At 38.9% G+C, this 23,053-nt stretch overlaps 1 protein-coding gene across 1 annotated transcript; it reads right to left on the bottom strand.

The window, feature by feature from the left end:
- Nucleotides 1-2,591: 2,591 nt before the first annotated feature.
- LOC141663795 (uncharacterized) lies at nt 2,592-21,627 on the bottom strand. Its single transcript, XM_074469617.1, has 2 exons — nt 21,413-21,627; nt 2,592-3,207 (listed from the first exon to the last, which is right to left on the bottom strand). Exons 1-2 carry the CDS (start codon nt 21,488-21,490, stop codon nt 2,701-2,703), a joined length of 585 nt encoding a protein of 194 aa, XP_074325718.1. The 5' UTR covers nt 21,491-21,627; the 3' UTR covers nt 2,592-2,700.
- Between the last annotated feature and the right edge of the window lie 1,426 nt (nt 21,628-23,053).

Below are 23,053 nucleotides of genomic sequence, written 5' to 3'. Positions count from 1 at the left end.
AGGAGCTGCCCTAATCAGGAAAGAGAATGGAAAACAACAACCAGTTTACTATGTAAGCAAGTACTCAAAGACGCATAAACAAGATACCCAAGATTGGAGAAGTTTGCCTTTGCATTGGTCACAACTTCAAGAAAAATCAGGCACAACTTCCAAAGAAGAGAAATCAGAGTGGTGACAAATCAACCCCTAAGGAAGATAATTCACAAGCCAGGTGTCTCGGGAAGACTAGTCAATTGGGTTGTGGAGTTAAGCTAGTTCAATTTAAGCTTCATTCCCAGGACTGCAATTAAAGCTCAAGCACTTGCGAATTTCATAATCGAATGCAACTTCCCAGAAGAAGAACCGGAACCAATGAACACAGATCCAGAGACAAATAAAGAAGCAAATCCGGGAGCCTGGACCCTGAAAGTAGATGGTTCTTCAACAAGCGAAAGGTCGGGAGCCGGACTCATACTCAAAAGTCTTGAAGGATTCACGATTCAAACAACTATATCTTTCGGCTTCCCTGCAACAAACAATCAGGCAGAATATGAGGCGTTGGTTGCAGGATTAAAGCTCTCCAGGACTCTGAGGGTCCAGGACTTAAAAATCTACAGCGACTCCTCGATAGTGGTCAAGCAAACAAATGGAGAATACATAGCAAAGGACCCTACTCTGGCGAAGAACCAAGCACTGGTTCAAAGTTACTTAGCCTCAATACCAAACCATCAAGTACTTCAGATATGTCGAGAAGAAAATGAAGAAGTGAATATTCTATCCAAATTAGTGCATGAAGGGATATGCGGAGATCACATGTCTGCAAAGGCCCTAGCTCATAATATCATAAAACAAGGCTACTACTGGCCAACTATTCATCTGGATACAATAGAGTTCATGAAAAAATGCAAAGAATGCCAACTCTTCAGCAATGTGTCCCGGATCAGCCCAATCCTACCCTCCTCAGTCCTGTCACCTATCCCCTTTGTTATCTGGGGTATTGACATTATGGGACCTTTTCCCCGGGCCAAAGGAGATCTCAGGTACTTGTTAGTCTCAATTGACTACATGACCAAATGGGTTGAAGCGAAAGCAATGAGAACAATCAATCAGCAAGACTGTATAAAGTTTATGGACAACATTTTGATGAGGTTCGGGATACCATGAGTACTAGTATCAGACAATGGACCCCAATTCATCGAATCAGAATTCGAGTCCTACCTTCAGGAGCGCGGGATCAAGCACAAAAAGTTATCAGTAGCATATCCCCAAGGAAACGGCCAAGTAGAAGTTATCAACAGAATCCTACTCCGGGGTATTAAAAAGAGACTCAAAGAAAGAAAGAGCAAATGGCCAGAAGAACTACCAAGCGTACTATGGTCCTACAGGACAAGCCCCAGGACAAGCACAGGAGAAACTCCATTCAAACTAGCTTATGGCACAGAAGCAATGCTTACTATTAAAGTGGGATCTCCTTCTCACAGAGCAATAAACTTTGAGGAAGAAGCAAATGATGAAGAACTCAAAACCAACATGGAGCTAATTGATGAAGTCTGGGACCAAGCTGTAGAAAGGATAAAAAAATACAAGGAGAAAATAAGAGAGCACTTCAGTAAGAAGTCTAGAGTCAAAAACTTCCAAGTTAGAGACTTAGTCCTTCGAGACATAGAAGCATCAGATCCCACAAACACTGGAAAGCTAATGCCCAAATGGGAAGGACCATACAAGGTCAAAGAAGTCCTGAGGCCAGGAACCTACAAACTCCTGAACATGGATGGCTCAGAAGTCCCAAATACTTGGCATGGACTAAGACTAAGGAAATTCTACTAGTAGGAAAGAAAAACAAAGCAACCAAAATCTTGTAGCCAATATGGCAAACAACCAACTTGTTTTTCCTTATATTTTGTATGAATGATTAATGAAAAGCATTTCCTCTTTACATTAATCAAAGCCACCACTAGTCCGGACAAGCTATTAGTAAGGACTAGTGCAACCATTTTTACTTAGAATTAATTTTCTAACTAAAAAGCAACAACTAGTCCGAACAAGCTATTAGTCAGGACTAGTGCAACCATTTTTACTTAGAATTAATCTTCTAACTAAAAAGCAACAACTAGTCCGGACAAGCTATTAGTTAGGACTGGAGCAACCATTTTTACTTAGAATTAATTTCCCAAGTAAAAAAAAACAACCACTAGTTCGGACAAGCATTTAGTCAGGACTAGAGCAACCATTTGTAGTTAGAATTAATTTTCTAAAAACCCACCACTAGTCCGGACAAGCTATTAGTCAGGACTAGTGCAACCATTTTTACTTAGAATTAATTTTCTAACTAAAAAGAAATAACTAGTCCGGACAAGCTATTAATCAGGACTAATGCAACCATTTTTACTTAGAATTAATTTTCTAACTAAAAAGCAACCACTAGTCCGGACAATCTATTAGTCAGGACAGGAGCAACCATTTTTACTTAGAATTAATTTTCTAAGTAAAAAAGATAACCACTAGTCCAAACAAGCTATTAGTCAAGACTAGAGCAAACTACAACTTAGAAAAAATTTCTAAGGTAAAAAGAAACTAAAATAGCAAAGCAGAATAACAGCAATAAAGGCAAACATTCAAAACACAACCGGACTAAAAGTCAGCCCGGAGCAAAGTACGAAAATTACAAACAGCAAATGGTTAAAAGTCTCATAGCAACATCAAATTACAATTCAGAAGAAATTAGGACTCCGGAGCATTGGGAGGAAGGAAGCTAGGGCAAGGACCATCGAAGGGCTCTGGATCACCGAGTCCAGCATCAATGTTCTGCTTAGCCTTAATGAACTCTTCAACAAAGCTGTCCCAATTCGCCTCCGGATCAGTCTTGATGTGTCTTTCAGCAATAACCCAACATCGACCAATCTCCGGAGCACCAGCATTCACAATCGCCCTGTCATACTCTCCGGACTTCTTGAACTCTTCAATGACCTCGAACTCCGGCCTCACAGAGGAAAGCTGCTTCTGGAGTTCAGCTAAGTCAGACTTTAAATCCGCAGCCTCCTTCTCAGCATTCTCAGCCCGGGTCGTGACATCATTAAGATGCTTATTTAGTCCGGCCAAAGAAGTATCCTTGACAATGATCTGATCCTGGAGCTGACCAATCTCAGTGTCCTTATCAGCAATGGAGGTCCGAGCATTCTTCAAGTCATTATATACAAGGGAAGCAGCTCCGGCCATATAACCACCAAGCTACAAAACATAAGATACAAACCTCAGAAAAATACTCAAGACAAGAATAAAAGATAAACAGAACTCAGCGAAATATTCCATACCTGGTGTTGTGAATATGTTGTGTACTTGATGATTATCTAAACAAAACATCTAAGTAGATTTTACCTAGTGAAATAATGTAGCACTCGACGGATAAGAATTATAGTCCCGACGGATAACTCATTATAGTCCCGACGGATGATTAACTTATTATCCATCGAGTGAGTAGCTTATGTAATAATAAGTTTGTAGCACAGTATTGGATGCACCTTTGTATAGAATCTGAAGTAGCATATAAGTCATGTTGACTTTAACTAGATATGCAGAATAGGTTGATTAACTGTACATAAGCAATGTCTTGTAATTCTGTATAAGTGAAATGAAGTCAAGTGCCAAAATAGCTACCAACGGATGCTTAACAAAGCTTCGACGGATGATCAAATGACTATCAACGGATGTTTAACATAGCAGTCGATGGATGATCAATTAAGTCATCGACGGATGATCTGAAAGTCGACTGATGATCATATCAAGATTCAAACATCAGTTGAACAGTGAAAGCTGACACACAGTCGTTGAGTTGGATACAAGTACACTGTGGAAGCCCATTAACTGGGTAATAGAGGACGAAAAGCAGCAAAGATCAAGACTGTTAGATTTTATATTTGTTCAGTTCTTTTGACTTTGTAATCTTGGTAATATATAAACCAAGAGAGTAGCAAATAGAAAAATAACTGAGATAGCTAAGAAACAACCACAGAGAAATCTTTGTAAGCACTATCTTTAACATTTCCTGTTTTTTTAGCAGTTTTATTTTGTAAGCAGTTGTGAGCATTTCTGCACACAGAGTCCTCTCGATATATTAAATATATCTCTGGTGGAATTGTTTAAATCCACCAGAAAGTTTTTAAAGCCTCTTGTTTTTAATTACTTATGTTTTGATTCATTCAAGTTTACATTCCGCATTGTGCTAATCAAAACAAATATATCCATAATCGAGTTGAACATTTTTATTTCAAGAAAAAGGTTCAAGAATTCCATTCAACCCCCCTTCTGTAATTCTTGCTATATTGTTAAGGGACTAACAATTGGTATCAGAGCAAGCTCTTAATCTACAAAGAGTTTAAAGATCAAAACAATTCAGCAAGATGAACAAGAAAGATGTTGGAGTCAAGATTTCTTTTCTTGATAAAGATAATTACCATCATTGGAAGGTAAAGATGCATCTTCATATGCTTTCTCAAGATGAGGCCTATGTGGATTGCATAGAAAGAGACCCTCATGTTCCTATGAGAGCTGCAACAGTAAATGAACCATCTGTACCAAAGCCAAGGCATGAATGGTCTGATCCTGATATTGAACAAGTCAGGAAAGATAAAAAGGCTATGAACATTCTGTTCAATGGTGTTGATGCAGACATGTTTGATAACATCATTAACTGCAAGACTGCCAAGGAAGTTTGGGACACAATACAGATAATCTGTGATGGTACTGAGCAAGTAAGAGAAAATAAAATGCAGCTCCTGATTCAGCAATATGAGCATTTTCACAATGAAGAAAGTGAGTCACTCACTGACATTTTTAGTAGATTCCAAAAGCTACTAAATGCTCTTAAATTGCATGGAAGAGTCTATCAGACTAAAGACTCCAATCTGAAATTTCTCAGATCTCTTCCAAAGGAATGGAAACCAATGACAGTCTCATTGAGAAACTCACAAGATTATAAGGAGTTTACTTTGGAGAGACTGTATGGCATTCTGAAGACCTATGAGCTTGAGATAGAGCAGGATGAAAGAATGGAGAGAGGAAAGAAGAAAGGAGGATCCATTGCACTAGTGGCTGAACTGGAAAAGGAGAAGGAAGTGAAGATGGAAGCTGTGGAATCAACTTCAAAGGCCTGTGAAAGCAAGGGTAAAGGGCTAGCTGCAGAAAGTGAAGATTCATTGAGCCAAGATGACATGGAGGACATTGATGAGCACCTAGCATTCCTTTCAAGAAGATTTGCCAAGCTCAAGTTCAAGAAGAACTTTGGAGCTTCCAAGCCAAATAGAAACATGGTGGATAAATCAAAATTCAAGTGTTTCAAATGTGGCTTGGCAGGGCATTTTGCAAATGAGTGTATAAGTCAGATTCCAGTAAGAAAAGATTTGAGTCTGTGGATTATAAGCAAAATACTTTGATCTACTCAAACAGAAGGAAAGGGCTTTTATTACACAAGAGAATGACTGGGCAGCTGAGGGTCTAGATGAAGATGAGGATGTCAGCAATGTCAATCTAGCTCTTATGGCCAAGTCTGATGAAACAGAGACAAGTTCCTCAAACACTCAGGTAATCACTACAAACCTTGCACATTTATCTAAAGCTGAGTGTAATGATGCAATAAATGACATGTCTACAGAATTGTATCATTTGCGTGTTACACTTAAGTCCCTCACTAAAGAAAATACTAAAATCAAAGAAAACAACTTGTTTTTGAGTGAGAGGAATAATGTGCTTGAGTCTCAGTTTGTTGAGTTTGAGAAACTAAAAATTGAGTGTAGAATTGCCAAGGAGGAATTAACTGAGTCCTTGAAAAAGGAAGAAATTTTAAAGAAGCAGCTCGATCATGAACAGGAGGTGATTAAAGCATGGAAAACATCCAGAGATGTTCATGCTCAAATCACCAAGGTTCAAGGAATTGAGTCTTTTTGTGATGAAGCCTGGAAAAAGAATAAGGAGAAACTAGAACCTATTTTGGTAGATGGATTGCTGACAGATGTAGACTCGACGGATGATGAGAACTATCCGTCGGATAACAAAAAGTGTTATCCGTTGAATGATAAAAATCCTCATCCGTCGGCTGTGAGCAAACCCATTAGCAAAGCCAAATTAACCAAGCTAAATCAAAAGTATGGGTCTGTTTCCAAGAACTTTGTTTCAGGAGAGTCAAGTCAAGCCAAGAAAGGGAAGAAGGCTAATGTTGGTCACATGACTGTCAAACAGTTAAGTGACAAACTTGAGAAGATAGAGGTAAAAACAGAGACTAAAAGGAAAAATAATAGGAATGGTAAAGTAGGGATTAACAAACATAATAACTACACACCTGACAAATATGCTTCTAGAAAAATTTGTATCAAATGTGGTAGTGTAAATCATTTGTCTGTTAATTGCAAATCTGCCATGCCTACTCCCATTTCTGTTCAGCCTCAATTCTCTAACATGAATGCCATGCCTCCCATGCCTGTTAATGCTATGCCTACACAGAACATGAATGCACAGTTTGCTAATATGCCATTTGCACCTAATCCATAGTATGCTGCATACAATATGCCTCAAATGCCATTTAGCATGCCTTACTGGAATAACATATTTGCACCAAGCATGCCATTTCCTGTTAGCCATAACATGCATGATAATTCTGTTGCATCTAGTGGTTTCAAAGGCCCAACCCAAATGACTAAGGAAGAATATGAAATTCCTAAGTTAAATGCTAAGAAACAGAAGAAGAAAGCTAACAAGGCAGGACCCAAGGAAACTTGGGTACCAAAATCAACTTGATTTGATTTTGATGTGTGCAGGGAAACAGAAGGAATCTTTGGTACTTGGATAGTGGTTGTTCAAGACACATGACTGGTGATTCTACCCTGCTCACAGAGTTTGAAGAGAGAGCTGGCCCAAGTATCACTTTTGGAGATGACAGCAAAGGTTATACTGTGGGATATGGCTTGATTTCAAAGGACAATGTCATCATTAAAGAGGTTGCCTTAGTGGATGGTCTTAAACACAATCTGTTGAGTATCAGCCAGCTTTGTGATAAAGGCAACTCGGGAACCTTCAACAAAGAAACCTTTGTTATGATTAATAATCAAAACAACAAAGTGGTTCTCACTGGTGTGAGAAGAGGAAATGTGTATCTAGCTGACTTCAACTCAACTAAAGTAGAATCTGTAACTTGTCTTCTCAATAAAGCAAGTCAAGATAAAAGTTGGCTATGGCACAAGAAGCTATCCCATTTGAACTTCAAGACCATGAATGAGCTGGTAAAGAAAGAGATAGTTAGAGGCATTCCTATGGTGGAGTTTACAAAGGATGGACTGTGTGATGCCTGCCAAAAAGGGAAGCAGATTAAAGCATCATTCAGGAAAAAACTTGATTCAGCAATTGAAGAGCCTCTACAACGGCTTCACATGGATTTGTTTGGACCAGTCAATATATTGTCAATCTCAAAGAAAAGATTTTGCCTAGTAATTGTAGATGATTTCTCAAAGTTCTCTTGGACCTATTTTCTAAAGTCCAAGGATGAAGCTAGTGAAATCATCATCAATCACATAAGGCAAGTTAACAATCATCCTGATTTCAAAGTTAGAAGAATCAGGAGTGATAATGGAACTGAGTTCTGGAACGGAGTTCAAGAACTATGTCATGAGAGCATTTTATGAGGAAAATGGAAACTTGCATGAGTTTTCAGCAGCAAGGACTCCAAAACAGAATGGAGTAGTGGAAAGAAAGAATAGATCTCTTATTGAAGCTGCAAGGACAATGCTTGAAGAATCAAAACTACCAACATACTTCTGGGCTGAAGCTGTAAACACTGCATGCTACACTCAGAACATCTCTCTGATTAATCAAGCAAGATGCATGACACCTTATCAATTGTTCAAGAACAAAAAGCCAACTCTGAACTTTCTTCATGTCTTTGGCTGTAAATGCTATATTCTGAGAAATCAAACTGATCAAAATGGGAAGTTTGATGCTAAAGCAGATGAAGGAATTTTTGTTGGATATGCTGTTGGTAAAGCATATAAAGTCTACAATATAAGAACCAACATTGTTGTTGAATCTATACATGTTGTGTTTGATGATAAAAAGATTGAAGGACTAAAAGATGGAGATTACCATGAGAGCCTCAAATTCGACAATGTTAAGATGGTCAGTGATGAAAGTGATGATGAGAGTGATCAAGAAACAGTGTCTAAGGATAATGCAGACAAATCTACTACAAATGAAGCACAAAACTCAACATCCGTCGAGTTACATAATGCTTCATCTGTCGGAAGGCAATCTGTATTATCCGTCGGAAGATAACCTGCCTCATCCATCGGTACTCAAAATTTACCATCCGTCGGGTTATCAAAAGGAACAGGAAGTCAAGGCAGATCACCCATAGAAAGCACCCCAATCTCAAATCAAAGATCCACAAACTCAGGGGGAGTTTCTAGCAATCAAAACTCAATCACACATCAAGACAACATTGAGGTCTCTTCATCTAGGGCTAATCTACCTCAACCAAGAAAATGGACAAAAGATCATCCCTTTGAACTGATTATTGGTGATGTTTCTTCCAGAGTTCAAACCAGGAGAGCAACTCAAGAAGAATATCTATACAGCAGCTTCCTGTCTAAGGAAGAACCAAAGAAGGTAGAAGAAGCCTTGTTAGATCCTGATTGGATTTTAGCTATGCAGAAGGAGCTAAACCAATTTGAAAGGAATAAAGTATGGAAGCTGGCACCCAAGCCTACAGGAAAGAATCCAATAGACACCAAATGGGTATTCAGAAATAAGATGGATGAAAATGGCATAGTAGTAAGGAACAAAGCAAGATTGGTTGCTAAAGGCTATTGTTAGCAAGAAGGAATAGATTTTGATGAAACATTTGCTCCTGTTGCAAGACTTGAAGCCATCAGAATCTTCTTAGCCTATGCAGCCCATGCCAATTTCAAGGTCTATCAAATGGATGTCAAAAGTGCCTTTCTGAATGGAGATTTGGAGGAAGAAGTGTATGTAAGTCAACCTCCTGGCTTTGAACCAAATTTCCCAGAGTATGTCTATTATCTAATGAAAGCACTTTATGGATTGAAGCAAGCACCTAGAGCCTAGTATGATATTTTATTAAAGTTCCTTTTGGAAAATCACTTCACAAGAGGTACTGTAGATAAAACTTTATTTTTCAGAAATGTGAATGGCTCTAGCATACTTGTTCAAATTTATGTAGATGATATTATTTTTGGCTCTACAGATGAGAAACTTTGTAAAAAGTTTGCCAAACTGATGCAAAGCAAGTATGAAATGAGTATGATGGGAGAACTAACTTACTTTCTTGGTTTACAAGTTAAGCAAGTTAGTGATGGAATATTCATTAGTCAAACTAAATATATTTTTGATCTTTTAAAGAAGTTTGATCTAATGGATTGCACATCTGCAAAAACTCCCATGGCCACTGCAACTAAGCTTGAACTAAACACTATTGAAAAGTCTGTGGATATTTCAAGTTATAGAGGCATGGTTGGCTCACTTCTGTACTTAATAGCTAGTAGGCCAGATATAATGTTTGCTACATGTTTGTGTGCTAGATTTTAGGCTGATCCTAGAGAGTCTCATTTGATAGCTATTAAGAGAATCTTCAGATATCTCAAAGGAACACCAAACCTTGGCATTTGGTATCCTAGAGATTCTGGCTTTGATCTAACTGGTTATTCAGATACAGATTATGCAGGTTGCAGAATTGATAGAAAAAGCACAACAGGAACCTGTCAATTTTTAGGAGACAAGCTTGTGTCCTGGTTCAGTAAAAAGCAAAATTCAGTTTCTACTTCTACAGCTGAAGTTGAATATATTGCTGCTGGCAGTTGCTGTGCACAGATTTTATGGATGAAAAATCAATTGCTAGACTATGGTTTGCAAGTTGAAAGGATTCCTATTTTCTGTGACAACACAAGTGCTATTGCCATCACTGAAAATCCAGTGCAACATTCAAGGACAAAGCATATAGACATCAAGTACCATTTCATAAGGGAACATGTAATGAATGGTACTGTAGAGTTACATTTTGTTCCAAGTGAGAAGCAACTTGCAGATATTTTTACCAAACCACTGGATGAATCCACCTTTTCTAGGTTGGTAAGTGAGTTAGGTATGCTTAATTACTCTTGAATTTATCTGAATTATTTTGCAAGTTGAAAAGTAGCCAGAAATTTAACTGATTTTTAGTCTTGGATGAAAATTTTGGCTAAGTCAAAATTTGCATCTCGACGGATGACCATTATCCATCGAGTTGAGTCATCCGTCGATATACAAATTGTAAATAAAAATCAATTACTTTTCTGGAGTATTTTAAAGCTCGACAGATATCAACTTATCCTCATCCATCGAAGTGTCTAAATCTTAACCGTTAATTCCCTGAACATTATCCATCGAGTATACTTACAGTTTGTAAGCATTACACGACGGATAATGGGTAGAATTTTTACAGTTTATTTTAAAAAACGGCTATTTTAGACAATTTCTATTGGGTAATTTACTTCTCTTTATTATTTTTATCAGTTGATTTTGAGTAAAGTATAAAAGCTTATTTCATTCTAATCATTTTCTTTTATCATTCTCAAATTCAACTGTGTTACTTCATTCTCTCTCAAGCAAAAATCCTCTTTCTCTTCAAGCTTTTCTTCTCTAACAATGGCACCCGTAGTTAAGATCATGTCACAGACTGGGTTCATCTATGAGAAGAACAACTTCACTGCCTTGGTCAATAAGGGGATTCAGCAATCTGAAGACTATCATAAGATGATGGACTTCGTGAACAACTGCAAGTTAAGTTTTGCCATGCTGGAATCACCCACAATTTATTGTGAAGTTGTTGAGGAGATGTGGACAACAGCAATCTATAACTCTACTGACAAAACCATCACTCTAACCATCAAAGGTAATGATTTCTGTATCAATAGTGATGTCATAAAAGCATGTTTCAAGATTTCTGATGATAATGTAACTGCACCACACACTGACACTAATATTGTCAATATGCTCAATTCCATTCATTATGCACTTCCTACTGCAAAACTAAGTGAAATTAGAAGACTAGGTCTTAGGAAGGAATGGAGTTACTTGTGTGATGTAGTAACTAAAGTCTTTTCTGGAAAAATCAGTAATTTTGATTCTGTGAACATTTTCATGCTTAACATGCTATACATGCTAGTTACAGACAAATATTACAATTTCAGTGACCTTGTTGTGTATGAGTTAGGTTTTAAACTAGGTGACTTAGCCAAAAGAGGAAAGAATATTTACTATGCTAGATTTTTTATGCTTTTGGCTAACCATCTTTGTCAAGAGATTGAACTTGAGAACCCAAACAACAAATTAGCTTGTTGGGTTCAAGAGAGAAGAATCATTGCAGACTTGAACAGAGCCAACCATCACAAGGATGTGCCGTTGTTCTATTTTCCTGTAATCCTGACACCTCAGGTAAGTGAGGTAAGTTCATCCAGACCCTCAACTATTCCAATCTCTTCTATTTCTTTGACTTCAGGCATACCTATGGCAACTGTGACAATGACCAAACAGTTGCCTACCAAAGATGCCAAAATAACTGCAATTTCTAAATCCAAATCAAAGAAAACCCCCTCTGGTATCTCTCAAAAGGTACCAGTTCAAAAATCTACCAAAGCCAAAGAGGGGAGTGTGAAGGAGGGTAAGATAGGTGAGTGAAGGGGTGAACATCAAAGAAACCCCAAGGATAAGGTTGGAGAGTTGAGTGAATCCCAGCCTAGCCACACTGCAGTTTCCCAACAAACTGTAGTGCTTAAAAAGGACAAAAGCTCACTTCTAGCTGCATCCTCCCAAAAGGATGTGGCTATTGAACAAAGCTCTCATCCAAGAGCACAGGCCAAGAGGGTTAGGGACACAAGCTCACTCCAAACTTACACTAGAAAGAAGAAATCCAAAACAATTGGGGATGCACAGGGCACACACTTAGTGCAAACTGGTGCTAAAGACACAGTCCCTGCACCTTCTCAAATTCAGATTGATGTGGCTCCAATAAATGTGGAGTCACAGCCAAAATCTCTCATAATAGAAGCCACAGAAACACAATACTCACCAACTAACTCACTAGAAGTGGACATGATAAACACTTCAATTCCTGATTCCCCTTCTTTAACTCTGTTGGGGAAGCCAAAATCTAGTGCAAGTGAGCATCATCTTTTAGAAGATTTGTTGGCTCACTTGCCAATTCTTTCTGACTCTATTATGACATCTGTGCCTCAAATAACTCCAATCAACACAGAGTCAACAATAGTTTCTCTTCCCACCTCATTCATTTCTACTCTCTCGATGGATATTGCTCATCCATCGAGTAGTGATTGTATCCCGACGGATAAGCTTAACAGCAGTTATCCGTCAGATAGCTTTACCACTCACCCGACGGATATCACTTATCCGTCGAGTGTCTCTGCACAACTTCAAACTTCAATAATTTCAAGTGCAGAAGATTTGGTGGTAATACAATCACTCTTAGGACTGAGAGAGGAGAGTGCATTGAGTGAGAGGCTGGGTTGCTCCCAGGCAAAAAGAGAGGAAAAGAGTGAATCTCAGCAATCCATTCATTCAGGATTGGCAAAAGTGAGTGAGAGGAGTCCCACCTTAGTAGGTGAAGGTAAGGGTGTGAGGGTGGGGAGCCAGGGTGAGACCCTGATGCAACAAAAGAGAGAATATGAGAGAAAGGCAGGTACTGGAGAAATAAGGATGGAACCAACCATTGCTAGTGAGTCAATAATTGTGGATGATGCTGACAAGGAAAGACAATTTCAGCAAGATTATATAGCTGTAATTGATAACATTTCCTTGGATGCTGACACTTTTACTCACCTTGTTTCAGCCTATCAACTGTTGGCTGCTCAGGGCAATGTGGAGGCAGAGCAGACTTTGAATTTAGTGCACACCACAGAATCTCTTCAAAAAGATAAAGCTGCTGTGAACAGAATGCCTTCTCAAGATGGAGAGCCATCTGAAGAATTTGGAGTAAATTCTGATGATGATGACTCTGGTTCTTTGGATGGAAGCATGAACTTAGGGGGAGCTGAAGGCCCAAGTTCTGCTTTCAGTTTACCTAAATGGGCATGGGCAAAGGAATTTTCACCAGGGCAATTTGAGGTGTCTTTGGTAAAACAAGTAATAGCTATTCAGCAGGCCCTTCAGGAAGCTTCAGATGCTGGTACCAAGGCTGTTCTTCAAGCTCACCTAGACTCCTTACATTTAATGAAGATCCAACACTCAAGACAGAATCTCAGTGTGGATGAATTGAAAAAGGATATAGCTGACTTAAAGACATATAACTCTGAGAAGCTGGATTCAATAATGCCATATGGTACCATGCATGATCTATTACTAAGATTAAGGATAGAATCAGATTCTGACAAGAAGATAGCCAAGCTGGAGAACAGAGTTTAGGTTATTGAGAATTCAGTGGCTCTACTTCTTCAAAATTAACAGACTCAGACAAATCTTCTTATGCAACTGGCTAAAGCACAAGGCCTAACTCCTCCACTTGATGATAACAAAAAGGGGGAGAGAAAATCAAGTAAGGGGAAGAAAGGACCAACTGAGGGGGAGAAACTTCTAGTTCAAATCAGCAAAGTAATTGTACCTTCAATTACTATCTCCAAGCCACCAGTTGCAGATGGTATAGATATTATAAATGCAGCAGCAGCAAATTTGAAAGATGCTGATAAAGGAGAGTTGACTCTGATCAACTGGAAAAAGATTGATGAGGAAATACAGAAAAAGTTTCAATTAGTCAAGGAACCAGATCAGTCAGCCATCCATCACTCTCATGTCAAGCCAATCAATGTGAATGAGATGAGCATGAACTATCTGGAGAAAGGACAATCTTCCGGCATCAAGACTACAAAGGCTGAGATAATTCTTAAACCAAGGGCAAACTATCCAAAGTTATCTTTGAAGAAACCTATGGATTCTGTGTATGAGACACCCAAGCCTGATGAAAAGAAGCTTCTGTCAAGATCTATTCTCCTCTACAAAGATCCAGCTGATTCAGCCTCAAGAAAGAGAATTGCAAAGATATTCAGAAATGGGAAGGAAATTTGTGTGGTAGCTGGACATCCACAATTTGCTCATGCAAAGGAAGAAGAAAAAGCCAGATTGAAGCAGGAAAAGAGGCAAGCTGCTCTAGATGCAAAGATGTCTAAACAAAAGAAAGAACAGTTTACTATCTTGGCCAAGCTACAGGCTGTGAATTCTTCTCAACAAATTCCCTCTCAACCATCTCAAGCTACTGAATCAGAGAAGAAGATTGAAAAATAGAAGAAATCCCCAAGAAAGAAAGAACTGGCTAAAAGAAAGTTGGATGTTGTTGACAAGGAATTGGAAGATCAATTTCCAAAGGAATCCACTCAAGCTGAAACTCAAGCATCAAAGCCCTTTGTGGTGTTTGAAGACATAAGGGTGGTGGACCCCTACAGGAATATACATGGAGAGCCTATTGTGTCAAAGGATGAGCCAATAGAGTGGGATAAATTACCAATACCTGACTTTAACTTGCCAATTCTTACTAAGCCAAGAAGGACAAAATCAAGGGCAGTCAAGAAAGTGAAGCTGTCACCTCTCAAATCCAAGTCAGTAGTCAAAACTCAACCCAAGGTCAACAGGGGAGACTACTTGTACTTGTGTGACATCAAAGAATTCTCAGATCTAAATCTTTATCTGGAGGAGCTGGATGAGGTAAGGGCAATTGATGTATACAGAAACCTACCTGAAAGGTTGGTGTTCAAGTACAAAGGGGGAAGGGAGATTCAGTAGCCTCTTCACAGGATACTTCAAGAAAGCCAAGCTGTGTTGATCAAAGTCTATTCATCCTTCAAGAAAAACTTTGGGTTCAATATAACTGCAAGAAGATTAGTATTGAAGAAGATTGAAGAGCTAAGGAGTGTTAGAGCCAAAGATGCACTACCCAAAACTCTTATCATCCCATACACAGGGAGAAGAGTGCATCTAAGGCCCTACTGGCTGATGGAATTCATGGATGACAAGGGTGTGAGAAGATTCTTCAGATTAGAAGACCAATTGAGTATCTCTAGCAATGAGACTCTCTTGGAAATGCAAGAAATGTTAGATCTCTCAGAATCTGATGAATTAGAATTCCACAGACAGCTCCAGAATCAAATTGAAGAAAACAACAGAAAGCTTGGAAGAAGATCCAGACCTTCAAGAAACTAGAAAAATCTGCTCAGACTAGAGGAGCATCTTGAACTGACTGTGAGCCAAACCTTGTACATTTTTGTTTAAATTGAAGCACTTTCAGTTTTATCTACTTATCTTTAAAGATATATGTTTAGGATGTTTTGTTATCATCAAGTATCTCTTAATTTATGGCTACAATTCCAGTAGACATAAATTGGGGGAGATTGTTGTGAATATGTTGTGTACTTGATGATTACCTTAACAAAACATCTAAGTAAATTTTACTTAGTGAAATAATGTAGCACTCGACGGATAAGAATTATAGTCCCGATGGATAACTCATTATAGTCCCGACGGATGATTAACTTATTATCCATCGAGTGAGTAGCTTATGTAATAATAAGTTTGTAGCACAGTGTTGTATGCACCTTTGTATAGAATCTGAAGTAGCATATAAGTCACGTTGACTTTAACTAGATATGCAAAATAGGTTGATTAACTGTACATAAGCAATGTCTTGTAATTCTGTATAAGTGAAATGAAGTCAAGTGCCAAAATAGCTACCAACGGATGCTTAACAAAGCTTCGACGGATGATCAAATGACTATCAACGGATGTTTAACATAGCAGTCGACGAATGATCAATTAAGTCATCGACGGATGATCTGAAAGTCAACTGATGATCATATCAAGATTTAAACATCAGTTGAACAGTGAAAGCCGACACACAGCAGTTGAGTTGGATACAAGTACACTATGGAAGCCCAATAACTGGGTAATAGAGGACGAAAAGCAGCAAAGATCAAGACTGTTAGATTTTATATTTGTTCAGTTCTTTTGACTTTGTAATCTTGGTAATATATAAACCAAGAGAGTAGCAAATAGAAAAATAACTGAGATAGCTAAGAAACAACAACAGAGAAATCTTTGTAAGCACTATCTTTAGCATTTCTTGTTTTTTTTAGCAGTTCTATTTTGTAAGCAGCTGTGAGCATTTCTGCACACAGAGTCCTCTCGATATATTAAATATATCTCTGGTGGAATTGTTTAAATCCACCAGAAAGTTTTTAAAGCCTCTTATTTTTAATTACTTATGTTTTGATTCATTCAAGTTTACATTCCGTATTGTGCTAATCAAAACAAATATATCCATAATCGAGTTGAACATTTTTATTTCAAGAAAAAGGTTCAAGAATTCCATTCAACCCCCCTTCTGTAATTCTTGCTATATTGTTAAGGGACTAACACCTGGCCCCAGATACGAGTACACTCCTTCATCGTAGCATCGAATCCGGAGAGGTTCATCTCCTTCCACTCCTTAGGAGAAGGTATCTCAGCCATAAAGTGCGCAACTTTCAGCTCAAGCTCCAGACTGGATCTCTCCGGTTGCTCTTCCACAATACCCTTCCCCCTATCCACCCTAGACCCAATACCAGCTTCAAAATTTTGACTCGGTGGGGAGGTTTGGAACCAAGAGTCCGGAACCTCTTCTTCTTCCGTCCGGATTCAACATCAGGAACCTCTCCAAGAGGCTCCAAATCCTCCAAGTTGGCAAACTCATCACCCATCTCCACTTCAACAACCTGCTCCGGAGCTTTCTCAGTTACATCAAACTCCGGCCTTGACACAGCATTGCTCTGGGACCCCTCCTCCACAGAAGCATTGGATTCGGACCCAGCAACAACAGCTTTCTTCGGCAGCTTGAAAGCTTTGCCCAAACCACTAAGTGCTTCATTGTATGCCGAAGAAGACATATCCTGATTATAATGTGGTAAGCCTGCTAGAAAACAAAGCAACAAACACAAGTCAAAAAACTACAAAGAAATACAATAAAAGGAAGCAGTCCGGACACAGAACACATAAGAAGTCCGGACATAAACAAAGTAGCTTACAACCTAGCCTATGCATAGTCATGTGAATCATGAAAGTATCACGGGTCATCTGGAAACCCAAACATTCACAAAAATCAAATATCATCCGGATGGCATCTCCCCGGAGGACATCCCTGCGAAACCTAGCCCGGACTCCGTCAGCAGCAATGTGGGGGAGATAATGCAAATCCAACCCCCTCAGCATGATCAATTCCCTATTCCAGTACTTCAATGAAAATTGCTGAATGACAGGCCTGTAGGAGCCAGCATAACCACACTCTGAAGCCCGGAATCGAAGCTCATGTAAAGGCATCTGGCTAAACCGGACCAAACTGAATAAGTGATGCCATAATTTGAAAGTGGGCTGAACTTTGAACTGGTTGCAGCAAGCAATGAACCAAGTCATCTACTTGATCCCATTCAGAGTTATTTGCATCGGAGACAGCTTATACTCATACTTACACAAATGTTTGAGAAATAAATGCCAGTGCGGATTCCACCCGGACCGGAGATACTCCAACCAAACCGGAATAAACCCATCGGCTGGCCTATGATAAATCCGCTCGTCCGGCTCCGGCCACCTCCACTCAATCTGAGGGTCCAATTGAAAAGCAACCCGGACGGAGGAATCCTGCGTCGCATGGTCCAAAGCATCGTACTCATCCCTCAACTCATAATACTCCTTGGACACTATACTATCCGCAAACTTTCTGTCGAATTCCTCCTTATTATAACGCCCCGGACCCGCATTAGGCTGCCTCGCATACCCGGACCTAATACTTCTGTAGTAGAAGCTGTTCTCTGTCTCATCACTCTTAGTGATGAATTAACCCAGCGTATCAACCCATAAGCCCTCCGGAGTGCAAGGCACCTTCCTAGAGGAAATCTTAGCTACAGATAGTTTAGTTATGGCTTCGGAATCAGAGGTGGAAGCCTTCTTCCCCATTTCAACCCGCTCAGAATCACTGGAAGACTCCAAATCTGAACCAGACGGCCCCGGATAGCAAGTTATGTAAGCCTTGGCACGAGTTTTAGTCTGGACCATAAACCTAAAACAAGTGATAAAGATTAGTCTAAATCCCTACAGTTTATTTATCTTGAAAGTTACATGGTCCGGACTATCCTATGTTTAATTTTATTTAAATTCAAAAGCAAACAGTCTGGAGACCCAAGCTCAAAAGCCAAAACAAACACCAAAAACAGAGTAACCACTCCGGACTACAAAACCCTAAAACTAGCCTATTACTCCGGACCCAAAGGCCACAACAACACAAAACAACAAAAACCAATTACAGAACTATAAGTCCGGACAAAGCAACCAAGTCCGGACTCGGCAAAAACCCCTAATCCCAGAAACACAATTAAACGAAATCAAGACACCAAACTATACATAAAAACATACACATACATAAATATATACACAAGAAACACAAGAAACACATGGAGCAAATGAATCAAAACAAAAATAAGAGATAAGAACTCGAAGCATATGCAAAAACAAATACAAGAAAGTAGAAGAAACTTACGGGTTTAAAGAGAAAGGAGAATCTGGAGACGACCGAACAACGAACAGGAAGCCTCAAATACTCTCGTTTAGAACCGCCGGAAAAAGCTTTAGAGAAGAAAAAAGAAAGCAAAAGCAAGGAAAAACTCAGAGGAAGATAAAAAAGAAAAGGGAGAGTCAGGGGTGCCTTTTATAGGCACGGTGAAACCGTGACCCCCTCGCCACGTGGCAAGATCTGGACGGCCCATCAAAACTGTAATTAATACAGACAATGATGAGGCACGTCTCTCCACAATTCTTACAGCTGTTAAAATTCAAATCATTGGGGGGGGAAAACACCAAAACCTTTTCAACTTCCAAGTCCGAACTACTTAACTCAACGCAATCCGGAGTGGGGACAAGAAAAACTCAAATTCTTCTAAAGACAACCAACTTTAGTCCGGATTGGCTGAACTCAACGCAATCCGGACCGGGAGAAAGAAAAGCTCAAATCCTTCTAAAGACAACCAACATTAGGCCGAACTGACTGAACTCAAAGCCATCCAGACTAGGGGGCAATAAAAGCTCAAATTCTTCTAAAGCCAACCAACTTTAGTCCGGATTGGCTGAACTCAACACAATCCGGACTGGGGGGCAAGAAAAGCTCAAATTCTTCTAAAGACAACCAACTTTAGTCCGGATTAGCTCACCTCAACGCAATCCGGACTAGGGGCAAGAAAAGCTCAAATTTTTCTAAAGACAACCAACTTTAGTCCGGATTGGCTGAGCTCAACGCAATCCGGACTGGGGGGGGCAAGAAAAGCTCAAATCCTTCTAAAGACAACCAACCTCAGTCCTGATTGGCTGAACTCAACGCAATCTGAACTGGGGGCGAGAAAAGCTCAAATACTTCTAAAAGAAAATAATCAAAAACTCACGTTCTTCAAACAAGCCCAAATTTACTCTCCCATCCAGAAAATCTGCATAAGAGAGTGGGGGGCACGAGATAGTACATATAGCTCCTGGAAGGACTAGTCCTGGACCCGCAACTCCATACAGCTCTTGGAAGGGCTAGTCCTCGACTCCTAACTCCATAGAAGGACTAGTCCTGGACCCACAACTCCATACAGCTCCTGGAAGGGCTAGTCCTCGACTCCTAACTCCATGCATCTCCTGGAAGGACTAGTACTCGACTCCTAACTCCATGAAACTCCTGGAAGGACTAGTGTTGTATCCTAAATCAGTCTACGCCCGAACATTGCCAATCCTGGCTGACCCAGTCCCGCAAGAACAATCTTGAGGAATCACAGCACGTGAGACACTGGCCTAAGCACATGATAGGGACAACTATCACACATCAATCATGAGAATAATCGGGGCACGTGTCAGAGGATCCTCAGAACATTCCTAGCCCAGTCCCGCGCTGACACGTGTAAAGCATCCACTCCAGCCAGGTATCCCCCCCGCTCCCAGAACCAATGGCTATGATTCAAAGGTACCAACCCCAAAACCCTATCCTTATAAATAGCCCAAGAAGGTGAGGTTTTGGGGTTAATCACACTTTCACACTCATATACACACACAGCCACCCTGCATTCATATCTATCTTCATCTTCCCTAAAAGCGAGTTCTTACTCTCACACCGGAGGCGCCGCGGGATCCAAACCCCCCTTCCGGTATTTTTTTGTAGGAACCCCACCACATCCACACCTCCACGGCGGCGAAGGATCCAGGCACGACGTCGAAGGAGCGGCCCCGCCACCAGGAGTTATCAGCTAGCATAATGAGATTTAAGATAGGAGGCATAGTGAATACTGTATATTCTTCTACGTAATGCTACAAGTCTTGTATGGTGGATGTTAAAATACTAATGTATAGCACAGATGGACTTCACATTCTTATCTTTACAAATATAAAGATCATATCACATGATTAATATTGTCGCACCTGAACAGGTTTAAACTATTTTAATTTAACAAAGTATGTTTTAGGTAGGTTTTGAGTTTGTGGAACTGCAGTAACAATGCCGACTTACTCTTCTGTAGCCTGTAAGCTATACCATGCAACTGTGAAACATTCTTCTCCACAAATATTTCTCACATGTATGATGAAAAAAATGTTGTTATGTAGCCTTTCAGCTACAATGCAACTATTAGACATTCTTCTCCATAAATAATGCTCATATATATGTGAATTATAAAATATTGTTATGTGGCCTGTAAGCTACCCTGCAGCCATTGGACATTCTTTTCCACGAATAATGCAGTATATATGAACTTAAATATAAAATGCTGGTATGCTAGCCGTGAATCCAGTGAACATCTTAGCATCAAACTATAGTTGCAAACTGCATTTCAATCTAGTAGGTCTATCACAATTCCAATTCCATTCTGAAATGACAGGCATCACAGTTCTGAGGTCAGTAATATTCCTCCATAGACTTATTAATCCATTAGAAAATGCTGGATTTAATATTTAGAATAACTGAACCAGCAAAAATCCCAACTAAACTTTTTTCCCTCAAATAGCTCAAACTAATTAAAAACATAAATTTGGCAGTTGGTGTCGCACAGGAAAAAACTTATGATACCACATACACATATTTTATCTCAGTGCAACCCGAAAAATATGACTTCTGGGATTCTGTCCCTAGGACTAAAGGTCAGGTTCATTCTTCAGATGTTTGTACTTGGTATTACGTGGCGAAGACAAGTGAATACTGTCTTAGATGTTTTAAAAATGAATTAGTGAACTATTTACGAGAAGAATACCTAAAAAAATATGTTAATCAAGTATGTTTATCTACCATAATATTTATTTGAGTACTGAATACTGATTAGTGAGAAATAAACTACTTGCATGCATGAGAAAATTTTACCTCGAGGTCATGAAGCTTTGTTTCAAGTTTTATCTGATTCTCCAGCTTCCTTTGTTTGATTCTGGCTTCCACTATCATACTAGCCCTGCGAGCTCTAATTTTAGTTTGCAATCTGCTCCATGTGTGGAGGTATTTTAATGTTACTGAAGCTTGCTTTTTGGAAGAAGAACCTAGAGTCACCGCTCGTAGTTTGACGGTCCCTTTCAAGTGGTGGCGCCGAGTTTTTCTTGCCTAAGTAATGAGATAATAATAAGAATAATAATACACCTAAATCACAATGTCATTCAAGATAGTATAGCTAAAAACGAAATCAATGACAGATAAAGGGTCATTTAAGAAATAAAACAACTACACAAGGACCAACTATGGATTCCAGTCCTTTATCAGGAATATATCATAGATCACCTCACGGAGCAACAGAGCATGAGAAACAGGATGTATTTTTTCAAATTTCAAAAAGCCATGGACGATCATGTTTCAATGTAACGCATTAATAGGAACATGGATTGATGTTTTAGTAACTGTACGTCTCCCACAATGTATCACATTGCCTGTGATCTGATTGCAATTGGCTATTCGGAGAGGAGTGAAAAAATCTTACTTGGCCAATTAACTTAATGTCCCGTTTGGGAAACTGGATTTCATTGGAAATCCGGGACATTCAAATATTAGTATAAATATAAAAATTTGAAATGACAACTCAAATTCTGTCATTTGAAATCTCTCATTAAATAAAATGTAAGTTTACAAATGCCCTCTAAAATAATTTAACAATTCTTTCGTTACTAGACTATTAAAATCACAATGCTATTCTGGGGGTTACTTGCTATGAATATTGTAAAGACTAGGTTTCGTAATAGAGTAGGAGATGAGTGGCTAAATGATTATTAGTCACTTATGATGAACGAGATATTTTCTTAACCGTTAAGACCGATGATGTACTTCAAAGATTTCAAAATATGAAATTTCGTGGAATAGCGTTGTGATTGTAAGTTTAAGTATGTAAAACCTTATTGTTATTATAAGAATTTTGATGGTAGATTATGTATAAAAAAGTTATGATATATTTTGGCCCTCCCTGCCACCGAATAAGATCAAGATATATCCAACATTCAAAGCTTTTAGTATCAATTGCATACACCATCAACATATCTTTAAAAAAAACATTATTCATGAGTGCATGCAATGGCTTAATAAAGAAAGAAAATGCAGGAAATATCCACAAAACAGCACATTAATTAATCACATAATTCTCTAAAATTACCAAACAAAATTTAATAGACTAAGCATTTGTGTACATGCAACAAAACAGTAGCCGAACTATATGCTAAATTCAATTTTACCATAGTGATTGAAGAACAAACAATGACAATAATGTGACAAGGGCTGGCTTTCACATATGAAATTGTTACATAGAAATACTGTTTAATTAAACAATAGTTTGATTAAGCACTATTGGTAATGACCTGTTTAACAGACTTCAATATATTGATTACTTAGATTCGGCTTGATTAAATTATAAGATTATAATAAGTTTGTAAATAAGAATTATTGGTTGGTACGCTGTGACATTCAAAGTCCCACCTGTGCTTTTTTTGCCAATATTATTATGAATAATTTGTTTACAAAATTGTACCATTT

This window comes from Apium graveolens, chromosome 6, assembly GCF_009905375.1.
Source record: "Apium graveolens cultivar Ventura chromosome 6, ASM990537v1, whole genome shotgun sequence".
NCBI classification, from domain to species: Eukaryota; Viridiplantae; Streptophyta; class Magnoliopsida; order Apiales; family Apiaceae; genus Apium; species Apium graveolens.
The sequence above is the reverse complement of the archived record's forward strand: the minus strand, read 5'-3'. Positions and strand labels throughout refer to the sequence as shown.